Below are 13,422 nucleotides of genomic sequence, written 5' to 3'. Positions count from 1 at the left end.
CTTCACACCAGTACAATTGGTTTCCATTCCACATACTGACGCATTACCGCTCTCAGGTTTTAATCCAAGCAGTTCGGAAGGTCAACTGTTTAACGATTTTCATTCGTCGCTACTTGGGGGCTTAGGGCCACTTTGAATATTGACCTCCTGGAGACCTCATGGCTTCCAAGCGAGCGCATACCCCTGAACTCATTGCGAATCCGTTCATCAAGAAGCGCAACCTTGAATGGAGTCTCGAGCTCACTGGATCATCTCTGGACGCTGAGACGGATAGCAGCAACGCGGACGAGGATGCCCACGAACCTAAGCCTGATGCGCCAGGTGAGGACAAGCCACCACGGGCAGCAGCCATAGAAGCTGGTGAGGCACAGGTTGACGATCACCTGAAATATTTCAGCGATCTCCTATGCAAGGCAACACTATCGCCGTTTCCTGAGCATATGCCACATCTTTCCATCCCAGCCTACCGCCAGCTCTACGAGTCTAACTTCGGAGACCCTTGTGGCGCACACTTCATAGTGCATCAGCACGACCACCCGATCGCAGGGACGCACTATGACCTGCGGCTACAGATAAACCCTTCAAGCAGCGCATCGTGGGCCATCATGTACGGCCTGCCAGGTGACCCCAACAGCGTCCGGCTGAACCGGAACGCCACCGAGACGCGTGTGCACTGCCTCTGGAACCACCTGGTCGAAACGGCCTCGGGCTCGACAGGTTCGCTGCTCATCTGGGACACGGGAACATACGAAGTGCTGCCGCATGCCGCTGGCAGACGTAACCCAACTGAGGACCCAGACTCGCAGCCATTGTCGTCCCAGGAGTCAGCAGAACAGCCGACTCAACAGGAGAGACTGCATCGTGCTTTTCAGGCACGGAAGATCCGAATCAGGTTGAATGGGGCACGGCTTCCACGGGACTACGTGTTGAATCTACGGCTTACGAGGGACGAAGACATCGCGGGACGTGCTAAAAGCGGCAGAAAGCCGAAGACTCGGCGCAGACGGGGAGGGATGCGGACGAGAGCCCGGGCACCAGAGCCGATGACAAGTTCGGATTCGGATGTAGGATCAGATACGGGCACAGTGGGTGGCGTCGATGGCGATGATGAGACGGTCAACGCGCCGGTCGAGGCGGACCAGGAAGGCCTCTCGGCGATGGAGCGCGAGATCCGGGAGCTGGAGGACGCGGAGGTCCGCCGGACGAATGCGTACACGGGGGCGAGCAACACCATAGACAGCGTGCACCAGCGCAAATGGTTCCTATCTCTTGATCGTGAGGCATGTGGGTTCGTCAAGCGGAAGCAAGGGGGCAGGACCGTCTGGGAACGGGAGAAGGACGACCCGCCACCCGAGACCAATGACGGGGCTGACGAGAGGCTATCCTTCCCCTTCTACGTCCGAGGAGCTGAGGTTGAGCGGAGCGTTGTCACGGGTAGGCGAGGGGCTGATGTCCTCCGGGACGAGGGAGTAGTTGGCTTTGTGAAGCGGAAAGGCTGGCAAGCTGTGCTAAATTAAGCGAGGCTTGATACCCCTTTCCCAGCGACAACGAACTGACTATCGTTGCCCTTGCATACAATCCAGTGAACCGTGATACGTACTATGAGCAACCGGCGAAATACAGTGTCAATGGCAGTTCGGGGGGTTCCAGTCATTCTTGCCCATGCTACTTCCTATCACTGCGAAGCCAGTGTTGACGACGGCCTGTCTACCTCGACCAACCGATACAGCCCCGGTTCTCGTTATTACTGAAACTCATCAGTCGGATACCTGAAAAAGTGACTCTCCAACGATTGTCGAGCTTCAGCCTGCGGAATCGAAGAATGCTTGTGGTATCTCATTACTACTGGATTACTGTTCCAGCACAGAAGCTGTAGACAGGAGAAACTGGGAAAGAACGCCAACACCACCGACGATGAGACGAGTACCACACCAAGGTACACGTATCGCCCATCCAACCATCCACCGCCACCAAAGGTATCATTGTCCCGCACCAGCCTATACCGCCTCCTAAAGTGATCCGTTCGACGCAGAACGTATATGCCTCCTCCTCCCTCATTGACGTTATCCGTACCTCATGAGCTGCTGTCCTTGCGGCGGCCCGCCTGGTCCACCGCCTTGACCTTGTGGTCCCCAGCCTTGCTGCGGCCCTTGGTTATTCATAGGAATCCCCTGGCCCCCACCGCCCTTCATCTGCTGGACGTCGGGTCTGTTCTCGAGCGCCTGGGCGAAGTTGCAGATGTGGCAGGTAATCTCCTCGTAGCCGTGGAAGGACAGCGGCAGGACGGGCTACATTGACAGACAGGACAGTTAGTAAAAGTGGACTGTTGTCGGCGCAGACAAGCCGTAGTCAGGGGCGACAGATACATACCACGAAGCAGAATGTGAACCACGGATGCGACTTGATGACGCGCCCACTCCAATTGCCGCAGTTGTGACACTGGCAGAGCACGCCCTGGTATCCCTCGACCTCCTTGCGGAAGGTGTGCTCGCCGCACGTGAAGATGAGACACATGGCTGGCGGTTTCTTTGTGCTGGAACGTCTGGGTCGGGTCGCTCAGGGAGTTTGGTCTGGTGTAAGTGACGCGACAGGCCGTCGTTGATCGCTCGGGTTTCTAAAGGCGGCAATCGAAGAAGACCTGGGCTCGTGGAAAGAAGGTAGGTTGCGAGAGGGTTGATAGAGCCTCCGACCGCTACGAGAGGAGAAAATTGAGGGAATGCTGGAGAGTCGTCATGCGCCGTCCAGAGCCAAGATGGGTTTGCCTTCGTCGCTCGTCACCACGGTGGCTGTGTCTAACGGCCAAGAAGTCCGCAGGCAAAAAACGGGGGAGCTTCCACGCAGGCGGTCCCGGCACGTCTGGAAGCTACCCGAGCCAATTGGCGGCACTGGTCCACTGCAACTCAGCGGTGCCGACAGCCCAGCCAGGCCTAGCTGCTTCCGCTACAGGGGGGCTAGCTGCCCCGCGACGCTGTGACGTCCCACTGGGAGCCCGGGGAGCTGCTCTGGGCCAGAAAATTATTATTTCGCTACCACCAAAGATTCAAGTCACCGGTCGTCAGGGCTGCACACGACAACACTCCAAGTTCCGGGCACCACGGCCATGTCCTAGTCACGATGCTGTACGACCTCAACATCGCCTGGTCGCCCTCGACCAGCAGCGCCGAGCTCACACGCATCCTCAAGTTCAGCGCCAGCCTGGGCTACAACGTCGTGGCCCTCAACCACACCCTCACCGTGCCCATCTCCGGCACCCCGACGAATCCCCTGCCCAAGTTTCCTCCCGGCCCTTCCAGTGGCCCGTCGACCACCACATCCTCCTCCCGGCAGCATCAACAACAAGATGACGCCCCCTCGCTCCCCACGGTCCTCCGCCGCGCCACGGTGCCGCTGCACGACACCTCGGTCGGCCACCGGCTGCCGCAGATTGCGGCTCAGTACGACGTGGTCGCGGTGCGCCCGACCAACGAGAAGGCCTTCCAGGCGGCCTGCCTGAGCGTCGCCCTCGAGCACGCGTCGCTGATCTCGCTGGACCTGGCCCAGCAGCTCGACTTCCACTTCCGGCCCACGCAGTGCATGGCCGCCGTCAAGCGCGGCATGCGCTTCGAGGTCTGCTACGCCCAGGTGCTGGGCGCCGGTGGCGACGCCCGCGCCCGCGCCGCCTTCATCGGCAACCTCATGCAGCTCGTGCGCGCCACCCGCGGCCGCGGCATCGTCGTCAGCAGCGAGGCCCGCAGCGTCGTCGCGCTCCGCGGCCCCGCCGACGTCGTGAACCTGCTGGCCGTGTGGGGGCTGCCGGCCGAGAAGGGCAAGGAGGCGCTGGGCGTCAACCCCAGGGGCGTCGTGGTCAACGAGGGGATCAAGAGGAGCGCGTTCCGGGGCGTCGTGGACATCGTGCAGGTCGCGGGGCGGGAAGATCGAACAGGCGACAAGATGGAAGGCGTGGAGCAGCAAGCGGTCACTGCGCCCAAGGAGAAGAACCAGAAAAAGGGCGATGATGAGGGAGTTGGAAACAACGGACAGAAGCGCAAGGGGAACGAAGGAAGCGGTCAAGGCGACGCTCCCATCAGTAGACGGCAGGCTAAGAAGCTGAAGAAGCTTGCTGTGCTGGAAGGAAACCCGGCCGAGAGCAAGGCATGAGTTATCATTGGATAGACTGGGCTGCATAGGGTCTGGCGTTTTTTTATTTGGCAAGATACCCGGAATAGAATGATTTATCGTGACGATACTTTCGTAGGCATCAGACGAAGCGTGTCTTTGGATTATACATAGGCGTCCATGCTTCGTATAGTCATTTGAGAAGGAAAATAGGCAATCCCGCCAATCCGCTAATTACTTGACAGGTGCCGAGGCTAGCTCTAGATTGTCTTGTGACTGGTATTCTGTTTTAGAGAATTGAATGAATTATATACAATGTGCTCCCTCGCCCAACCCCCTAAACAGCTCAGCTGCGTGGAGCGGTAAGCTCGTCCGCACTGTTTCTGCTCCTCTATTCGCCTGATTTTGGTATAATCTCAGGCCTTAGTACAACCAGTATATAATGAAACAAGCAATTCAATTGCTGAAAACAGTGTACGCCAGTGGAAAAGGAAAAAAAAGGGGGGGTATTCGTGTCTAGATCAGTTGGCTTGACCTAAGCGGCCGTGGGCTGCTGAACGAGGGCGCCGAGGTTGACGACGCTGTTCAGCGAGACGCCACTCAGGTTGATCGTCGGCCCCTGGTTGACTCCCTGGATGTTGGCGGGATCCATGGTCGACGCCGTGACAATGGGTGCGGCAACCTGGGCCCCGGCGCCGACGGGGAGAGCGAGTGAGGACGCTGCGGCCGGCAGTGCGGTGGCTTGGGTTTTCGCCGGGGCCGCGGCTGCTGCGCTCGTTGCAGATGCCGTAGTTGCAACGGAAGCTATAGCTGAAGACGTTGAAGCAGGAAGTTGAGCGGCTGGAAGAGAAGCGAGGCCGGCTGGGATCATCCCGACGGCTTGGTCGAAGGACGGGTTCGTGCAGGTGACCTGGCAGATACATGCTCCGGCCTCATTCAGGAACCCGATACCTTTGACCATGCCGTCGGGTAGACCGACAGCCGCAAGACCTCGACAATTCGTTAGCCACTATCAAAGTAAAAAGGGCTCATGCTTTCTTACCTGCTGATGTCGTCGTCGCAACGGAGGCAGCCGGAGCCGCCCCCTGACCAGAGGCCGGTATTGCAGTCGATGCCAACTCAGCAGCCCCTGACGTGAAGACTGAGCCGACTTGGGCCGCAGATGAAGCGCTAGAGACAACGGCGCTCGCCGCCGGGGCTGAAGAGACGCCCGCAGCAGCCGTCGATGTTTTGGCATTCGACGATACGACGGCGGCGGCCGAGGAGGCAACAGCGGAAGCTTGCGAGGCTGGCACGGCCGACCCGAGAGTCGTTCCACAGGCGATCATCTGGACCATCGTCATGGTGACCTGCTGCGTTACAGTCGAAGCGAGAGCTGAGATCGTGACAGTCGGTGCTGCGCCGTTTCCGAAAACGGTAGTCGTCACGAACGAGAGTTGAGCCCTATTCGCCTCCGTCAATATACCATTATCGCAATGAACTCTGTCACATCCCGTCCAACTCACCCTGCCTCTTTTCCTCCCGCATTCCCGCCCTGGCGGGCAGTGCCGTTTCCTGATGCCGCAGACGCCGTGACGGTGACTGTTTCGGTCTTCACGCCAACATTGGTCTGGTTCAGCGCTCCCGCTGCCTGTGCTCCGACAGTGATCGTTTGTCGCACAGTCTCGGTGACGGTCTTCTGTCCATTCTGCTTTGCGTTTCCGTTGCCCTCACCGTTGAGCGCCCCTAGAATATCCCCCAAGATTCCTCGCTTGGCTGGCGCATCGTAGTAGTGGTAGGTATCCGCCTGTAAGCCCATCAGCTTCTGTGTTCCCAATGTCGCTGCTGCAAGCCAGTACAGCACCTACCTGAGCGAACGACAGGAGCCCCAGCACCGCAAACGACAGTATATCGAATCGCGCCCTCATCCTGAATCGGATTCTGGGCGACCGGTCCCGTCCAGCCGCGTATTATCGTAGTCCAACACGAAATCGAATTGCCTTGTCTCGAAAGGAGTGACGCAACAGACCAGCCGTTTCTTTGTGATTAAATGGGATCAACCCGTATAGAAGAATATAATGAGTGGCGGAAGGGTCCGAATCTTGACTCTTGTGTCCTGAGGATCACCAAAGGAGAGGACAAGCCAAGACGGAGACGAACATAGGACGGCCAAGCACACTCGGTATTATCGGAAAGAAAGGCAGGCACAAAGTCGAGGGATCCTCGTCTAGTCTTGCACGGGCATCACAGGGAAGAAGAGAAGCCGGTCATACTAACGAGGGGCTTTTGCGAAAGAAACACGTCCACCGCAAGGAATGGTCAAAGAATCGAAATGGGATGAAAAGTGGAAAGATACGGAGGAACGCAGCATCTCTTGCTAGAGGACGTGGGCCGACGAGTCTGGACGTCGTTTCGACCGGGGTCGTCCATCTCGAGGGCTGGAAACTCGCGGATTCTTTGATGCACCCTGATGCAAGTCAAGACTCATGACAGCCTACCTTAAACTGACCTGGCCAATGAGCCGGCCTTGAGCCTCAGGGGTACCAAGAAGCTTGTAGTGCAAGAGCCCATGCGGCTCTGACAGCTTTGCGACCAGACTCTGATAGAATCGCCTGAGCCGCCTCATGGGGGCAGGGGTCGGAGGTCGTGGTGGAGGGGGCTTGAGACGGGCCCCTGACGAGGGGTGTTTGAGGTCAGGGTCGAGACGAAACCTCATCACAGAACAGCTATCCAGCCCCAGTCATAAAAGTCCAATCGCAGTGCTTCTTGGGGTCGGCTAGGCTGCAAGCAACATTCTAAAAGAAGAAACATCGTATAATTAAGGGCGCTGAAGAAGATAAGACAACTGCATATAGCCATGCTCTACCTGCAGGAAGTTGATTCAGACGCGCTATGTAAAGGCGACGTACGTACGCTACACCAAGCTTTGGCTCCCCGAGAGACAGATCGCAACCAAGCAGCGGGAGCTTGTGAGCAGCTTAGATCAGGCACCTAGACCGCGAATGCGGGCTGAAGAAGGTCAAAGGCCGAAAGACCGATGATACTGATGAGGCTCTGCGATCCGTCGCGTTTAGGAATTCGTCGTTGACGACGAGGTGATTACGGCAGACTGTGTTTCAAAATGGTATCCGAGGATTTCTTGGCGTTGTGGATCGGATGAACAGATCGAACGACCACAGCTCGGCGTGGTCCAGCGCTGGGCGCTATTTCTCCCATAGATACAGTTGAGATCGATCTTGGCGGCGCGTAGTTTAAGCAGAACCAGAGTCAGATGAGCTCATGGGGACTATAACGTCCCGACATGTCAAGAGTCTCGGCGGCAATCCTTAAGATAAAAGGATCCCCATGGGAAGCGGCCAAGAGAGGGCAAGAACACCAGGGCAGCTTGGAGTTTCAGGGCATGAGCGGCATCGGCAAGTCGGCACTTAGCCTCAACTGGACTCAGCCGGGATCAATGGCACCGAAACCTACAGTACCAATTCGCCTATCCCAGGTTGCATGCAGAAAATACATCCAAAAAATGAATAAGAGACCGTTAGTTGGATGAGACAATGGGTCAAAAAAACAATATATGCTCTGACAGAGAGAAGTCAAAAAGCTCTCGATCGGGGAATTGAACCCCGGTCTCCAGCGACTTGAAATTGAGATTCAATGACAAGCTGGCATACTGACCACTATACTAATCGAGATCTTGTTGAGTGCTGCCCCGTTATGGATCCCTATGATAAAACAGTGCGACGGCGGTTTGGGGCCAAATGGTGGGGCCCGACAGCCCGACGGCGCCATTGCCCAGAGTGCAAGCTCACTCTCCATTTCTGAAGACTTGTCCTTCGACCGACAACATCAAGTCAATCCGAAGTAAGCACAACGTTTCCCTAGTACTTGACCTCTCTTTCGAGGAGTCGCGACGTATGGGTGACTGGCTGCATAGTTAAGATAGTTTAAGTGAAGTCTTTAAGTTCTTCGGTTCATCAACAGCAGAGCTGTTCTGCCTCAAGAAAATCGATTTGCTGAGTTTCCAATTTCTTCACCCAACGTTTGTGGCTCCCCTCCACTGGAATAAAATGTCGCCGGATGGTCCTTGGAATGCATCATCTATCTTAGGAGTTGAGGAAAGCCCGATGATCCGAAATCCGTAGCCCGAAGCATGGTTCATAGTGCGTATTCGTCTGTGTTGATGCCTAGTTAGCTGAATCCTGTCCAAGTCAGCTTGCTGATACAGTCGGTCTTCCTATATGTATCACTTCTTAGAATTGTTTTCAAGCCAGAGGTCGAAAAATAAGCAAGATCTGAAAATACCTCTTCTTCGTTACTAATGGTGTCTTATAAAGAAATTCAAGCATCTAATGCGCTCATTAATGATGCAACAGCCCCGCGCGTCGCAGTCTTTGCCGGCGGCACATCAGGCATCGGGAAGCTCACGATCAAGGCGCTTGTTGCTACGGGTACGAGCGTGAGAATCTACCTAGTCGGGCGCAAGAGTGCTGAGGAGCGCATGCGTATTTTCATCCAGGAGTTGCACTCCATCAACCCAAAGGCGGAAGTCGTCTGGACCGAAGGCGAGATTGCTCTCCTCCAAGAGACCAAGAGAGTATGCGATGTCATCAAGAGCAAGGAGTCACGCATCGACTTATTGTTCCTAACCGCGGGCTACGCCCCATTTGGCAGACGAGCGGAGACTGCCGAGGGCATAGAGGTCACTCAGAGCCTGGAATACTACTCGCGAATGTTATTCGTCCTACATCTTCTCCCACTCCTGCGTGAAGCGGAGGCACCCAGGGTCGTCAGTGTTCTGGGCGGCGGGCTGGAGTGGGCAAATGTCGACCTGGATGACATGGACCTGAAGAAGCCGGGAAATTTTGGCCCGATGAAGGCTCAGACGCAGTACGTGGCTATGAACTCGATGGCATTGGAGAAGCTGGCCAACGACAATCCCCAAGTGACTTTCGTCCACTCCTGGCCAGGGTGGGTCAACACAGGAAACGTAAGAAGGGGTTCAGAGCCGAACTCGGTTATGGCCTGGTTCGCCTGGCTTTTTCTTGAGCCACTTATCGCCCTATTTTCGTTCAACGACGAGGAGTCCGGACAGAGGCACTTGTTCCAAAGTACTAGCGCTGCTTTTGGCGGCCGTGGCGTACCATGGAAGGGCAAGCCAGGCATAAATTCGTTGCTGGAGCCGTTAAACGGGTTGTTTCTTGTCAACTATAAGTGCGACTGTACTCCGAATGCAAAGGCCATGCCCTTGCTTCGAAAGAATGCGCTGGGAAAGATCTGGGACCATACTCAAGAAATTCTTCAACCCTACTTGTAGGCTGTGTAGTTCATTAAAGCACCTTTTCTCCTCTCAAGGACTTGGTGAAATGGGCCTGAGTTCCAGAGCCTTATGCTATACTCACTATGATATGTTAAATTCATACGAATGCTCATTTAATCCTCTTCATTCAAGGAAGCTGTTGCGCTTTTCCGTACGTAGTATGATTTTGGACATTACCTTCTCCCGTGGCAATTATAAACTTCGGGTTTGCTTGCTTTCACTGTATTTCAAAGGGCAGCTGGCTATCGCCAAACCTTGAGATTTATGAATGTCACTTCAACTCAAACGTTGAAGAATCATGATGCAATGATCACGTGTGGTTAAAACAGGTTGAAGCCTAGAGTAGCCCCCAGGGCGTCTTTCATTTGCCTTATTGGAACCACTTCCACTCGTCAATATCGTAGTATTCGTCGAGACTCCACGATCTCACTCAGACTCAAGGAAACCCAGCCAAGTATAATTGTGTACTGTAGAAATACATTTCATGACAACTGTGCATGCCACACCCTTCATGCAAGTTTGCACCGCCCAAAGGCAGGCGTTGAACTTGAAACCTCTTTGCCTGTGATGCACATCCCCTAACGCCAGGCAGAAGCAAAGCATGAGACCAAAACATCCCCAACTAGTCACAATTTGGTCCTTTGGATATCTCGCGTGCTCTCTTCATTAACTCAATACAAATCGTGTCGATCGTAAATTCCAACCGGACCGCTTCCTTGTTTTGTCGCTCGGGCAATGCTTGTTGTACATGGGTAACGCAGTATATGTGAAAGAAGTCGAAACAAATAGCAGCAGTTTCCAATCGAAAAACACTGTTGGACCACGACCAAGCTAAACTTTGCAAAAGCAGAGTAACAGATTGGGAGAAACGAGGGTTTCGTGTGGCAGTCGTAGATCGGGTCATCGTTCATGTGGGTCGTCGTATCGGTCGCCATCAGAATCCTCCTTCGCAATCAATTGCTCCTGGCCGTTGTCGTAACTACCGAGAATCCCACTGCCTCTTCAAGCCGCCTTCGTAAACACTAGCCACAGATTCCTGCCACATTGCTGGCGTCACGAAGGTTTGAACCGGAGCAGCCGAGTACTGTTGGGGAGGCATGGCCTGACCGGACGGGAGCGGAGCGTTTGCACCATGCATGGCCTGGACGGACGGGACTTCCGGGGTACCTGAAGAGGGAGGAACACTTAGGGGACTGGACTGAGGGGGTACTGTGCTTGGCTGGGGCGTACCAAAAGTAGAATTCCACTGACTGCAGATTGATTAGCAAGAATGGACGGAGAAATTCATTAGGGCCAGGCATACTCAAAAATGCGCGATGGATTCCAGGACGGAGGGTCGGCCATCGATAGTCCATGCGCCATGGAGGGGGCCTGAGACTGGCCGGAAGCCATCATGACGAGCGACTGTATAGCAGGAGAGGAGTCACTTTTGTTGTCCACAGGACCCGCTGATATAGGCGGAGTGATGGGATGACTGGTATAACTGACTTGATCCATTGAGTTCGTCCGGAGCATGGGAGGCTTCAGACCGTTGCCCCTGGGCGGTGTCGAGTGGCCTTGGGCAGGGCTTCCATAAGGGAAACTCGGCTTCAGAGCAAACGGCTTCCTCAGGTCGGCAGAGAAGGCTTCGCGGACGGCGTCGATCTGTTTGACCATCTCCGGCATTGGCCAGGATCCCATAGTTTTCTCCAAAATGCGCATGTGGCGTGTAAAGTATTCCCGGGCGTCCGAGTTCAGGTCCGGATCTGGAGATGTCATGGCAACCTAATAGTCTGTCAGTAAAGAGCTAGCACAACGGAGAGACCAATAAACGCACAAGGTAGAGCGGGATGCAGGTGAGAATCGCGTAGATGGTGAAGCTGATACCCCTCTGCATACATTGCAGTCCGCTTAAACCAAATGACTGCAGCATCGCCTCTTCAAGCCTGCACAAGAGCTTTGCAGATGACAAGCATAGGATCATGTGCGATTTCCATTGCCCGTCTTGACTTGCAGGGTCCAGGAATGTGAGCTGAGGCCGGTGAAGCATTATTACGGCCAGGTAGTAGTATGAGTGTAGGTTTCCGATGAAGTGCGATGGAAGCCAGGGAGGCGAGCCGTCCGGAGGGAACGTAACGGAAAGATCAGCAGGTAGATCACTTAGCCAGGAATTCATCGAGGGGTTGAGTTGGACGAACTCCGGGTCGATGCCCCAGTCCTTTCTCCTCTTTATTCTCGCGTAAACGTTATTCATCCGTCTGACACTGCGGACGGACCGAGCAAAGTAGGTGAAGTTTCGAGTGACATGATACTCGGCATCATCACCGCCTGGCATCGGCCTTGGAACACTGAAGTCCAGGGACTCTAGGTCAACTTGAAGATCGTCACGGCCTAGAGACAATTAGCTAGTTGTCCACGGTTTTGCTAAAGACATGCTTACCTTGAGGGCTTCCGATCATCAGCTCGCAGATGAAGAGGGTTTGCCAGATACGGTTCTTGGTCAAACAGTCGACAGCACTAGATCCACATGGCTTTCCAGCTTTGTGGTCCTCGAAATGCTCATCAAGGCCAAGATCCTTGGCCATTGCTATGCAGTTGACGATTGACATCCATGAACGGTAGTAATAACCTTTCTTGGGCGATGCCTCGCGCGCTTTCAGGATGATCAACAGAGCTTGGAGTGTGCTGATCCTCGGCACATCCATGAAAGCATCCGCGTGCTCTGTTGTCTGTGAGTGATACGCTCAGGGGCAGTACAGGGTTGGATTTCATTTCAACTTACTCGACGCCATGGCAATCCACTGCTGTCCCAAAGCTGGCTCATCAGCTAAACGTCCAGCGACAGCAAATATTGCCTCCAATATCAGCGGAGAGATGGATTCCCTATTGGTATGCCATTGCTGATAGAACTGAGCCTTGTTGAGAACCGGAACGTAAGGGTGCACGTTTGCAAAGTACAAGTCGAAATAATGGAGTATAGTTTCCTCGTCGGGCATGAGTTCCGGAGGGATGCGAATCTTTGAACCAGGACCGGCAGTCATTGGGGGTAAAGAGACTCTGAAATCATCAGCGTCTTCAGTGACCGGATCCTCTTCCTCCACGTTCCTCAGGGCGGCCTTTTTGTCAAGATACGGCGCTTGGTATTGTCAGTGCCTGTTTGTCGGGTAGCTAGATCATATAATGGGAACTTACCAGTGCCCCTTGCATCCATTTTGAGGGTGCCAAGGAGGTCGGCCAGCTCACTGGTTGACGCAAAATGATCTTGTGTATAAGACTCAGGTGAAGATTCGGAGTGCGGTGCTTGTTGGTGATGCATTGGAGGCGTCGGAAAGACGTTGGCCGGTGCGTATGAATGATCGATAACTCCGACAGGTGGGATTGTCGTGTAATGCATATTGTGCTGGGCAGACTGCGGAGCTCCATAGTGGACGGTCTGGTATACGCCGTGACCGTCTGAGTATGGCCCTTGAGCCCCATAAAGACTACCCTTCGGTTGACCACCCATCATTGGCTGCGACGGCGAGGACATCTGCCTGAACTCATCCGGCATTGGGCCCGTCTCGTAATCGGATCGGGGTGTTTCGTAGGGTTGGGAATCGGCAGACCCGTCGTACTGTCCGTTTGGTCGTACGCAGTGCAGCTTCAGCCGGATGCATGCTGAGCAAGGCCATGTATTCGTCGTGGCAGCATCGCACTTAATCTTCCTCCTTCTGCATCCTTCACAAGCCCTGGACGCTGCATTAGTATCCCGGTGATTGGGTAGAGTCTTCTATTTGCGTACCTCATCACTACAAGAAAGATTAGCTGACAGTAAGCCTCGGGTTACAGATTGCCGCACTCACCTTTCAGCCGCTTATGCCGGTTGTGCTCATCTACAAACACATAGTCTACGTAGTCAGGTCAGAAAATTGGCCAAAGTCTCTAATTACTATTGGGCACTGGCACGCACTCTTCTGGGTTTCCCGAGGCTGTTGATATGCGGGCTGCGCATAGGAGAACTGCCCCAAGTGCGAGTTTTGAGGCAAGAGCCTCCGAACGGACGGATCGTTCGACAT

At 54.7% G+C, this 13,422-nt stretch overlaps 6 protein-coding genes across 6 annotated transcripts; 3 read left to right on the top strand and 3 right to left on the bottom strand.

Moving 5' to 3' along the window:
* Positions 1–158: 158 nt before the first annotated feature.
* Positions 159–1,517, top strand: JN550_004183 (uncharacterized protein; the record flags this gene model as incomplete). Its single annotated transcript, XM_049315671.1, has 1 exon — positions 159–1,517. One exon carries the CDS (start codon positions 159–161, stop codon positions 1,515–1,517), a length of 1,359 nt encoding a protein of 452 aa, XP_049173721.1.
* A 546-nt stretch (positions 1,518–2,063) lies between these two features.
* Positions 2,064–2,514, bottom strand: JN550_004182 (uncharacterized protein; the record flags this gene model as incomplete). Its single annotated transcript, XM_049315670.1, has 2 exons — positions 2,064–2,288; positions 2,371–2,514. The coding sequence occupies 2 exons, from the start codon at positions 2,512–2,514 to the stop codon at positions 2,064–2,066; spliced, it is 369 nt and encodes a 122-aa protein (XP_049173720.1).
* A 600-nt stretch (positions 2,515–3,114) lies between these two features.
* Positions 3,115–4,137, top strand: JN550_004181 (uncharacterized protein; the record flags this gene model as incomplete). The annotated part of the gene is made up of 1 exon (XM_049315669.1): positions 3,115–4,137. One exon carries the CDS (start codon positions 3,115–3,117, stop codon positions 4,135–4,137), a length of 1,023 nt encoding a protein of 340 aa, XP_049173719.1.
* A 493-nt stretch (positions 4,138–4,630) lies between these two features.
* On the bottom strand, positions 4,631–6,002 carry JN550_004180 (uncharacterized protein; the record flags this gene model as incomplete). The annotated part of the gene is made up of 4 exons (XM_049315668.1): positions 4,631–5,085; positions 5,138–5,538; positions 5,601–5,881; positions 5,943–6,002. 4 exons carry the CDS (start codon positions 6,000–6,002, stop codon positions 4,631–4,633), a joined length of 1,197 nt encoding a protein of 398 aa, XP_049173718.1.
* A 2,387-nt stretch (positions 6,003–8,389) lies between these two features.
* Positions 8,390–9,385, top strand: JN550_004179 (uncharacterized protein; the record flags this gene model as incomplete). The annotated part of the gene is made up of 1 exon (XM_049315665.1): positions 8,390–9,385. One exon carries the CDS (start codon positions 8,390–8,392, stop codon positions 9,383–9,385), a length of 996 nt encoding a protein of 331 aa, XP_049173717.1.
* Positions 9,386–10,367: 982 nt separating this feature from the next.
* Positions 10,368–13,422, bottom strand: JN550_004178 (uncharacterized protein; the record flags this gene model as incomplete). Its single annotated transcript, XM_049315664.1, has 9 exons — positions 10,368–10,638; positions 10,692–11,152; positions 11,205–11,758; positions 11,808–12,089; positions 12,150–12,503; positions 12,560–13,095; positions 13,149–13,155; positions 13,210–13,254; positions 13,317–13,422. 9 exons carry the CDS (start codon positions 13,420–13,422, stop codon positions 10,368–10,370), a joined length of 2,616 nt encoding a protein of 871 aa, XP_049173716.1.

Source organism: Neoarthrinium moseri (assembly GCF_022829205.1).
Source record: "Neoarthrinium moseri strain CBS 164.80 chromosome Unknown scaffold11_Wmoseri_CBS_16480, whole genome shotgun sequence".
Taxonomy (NCBI): Eukaryota; Fungi; Ascomycota; class Sordariomycetes; order Amphisphaeriales; family Apiosporaceae; genus Neoarthrinium; species Neoarthrinium moseri.
This window is presented reverse-complemented; position numbering and strand designations above follow the sequence as displayed.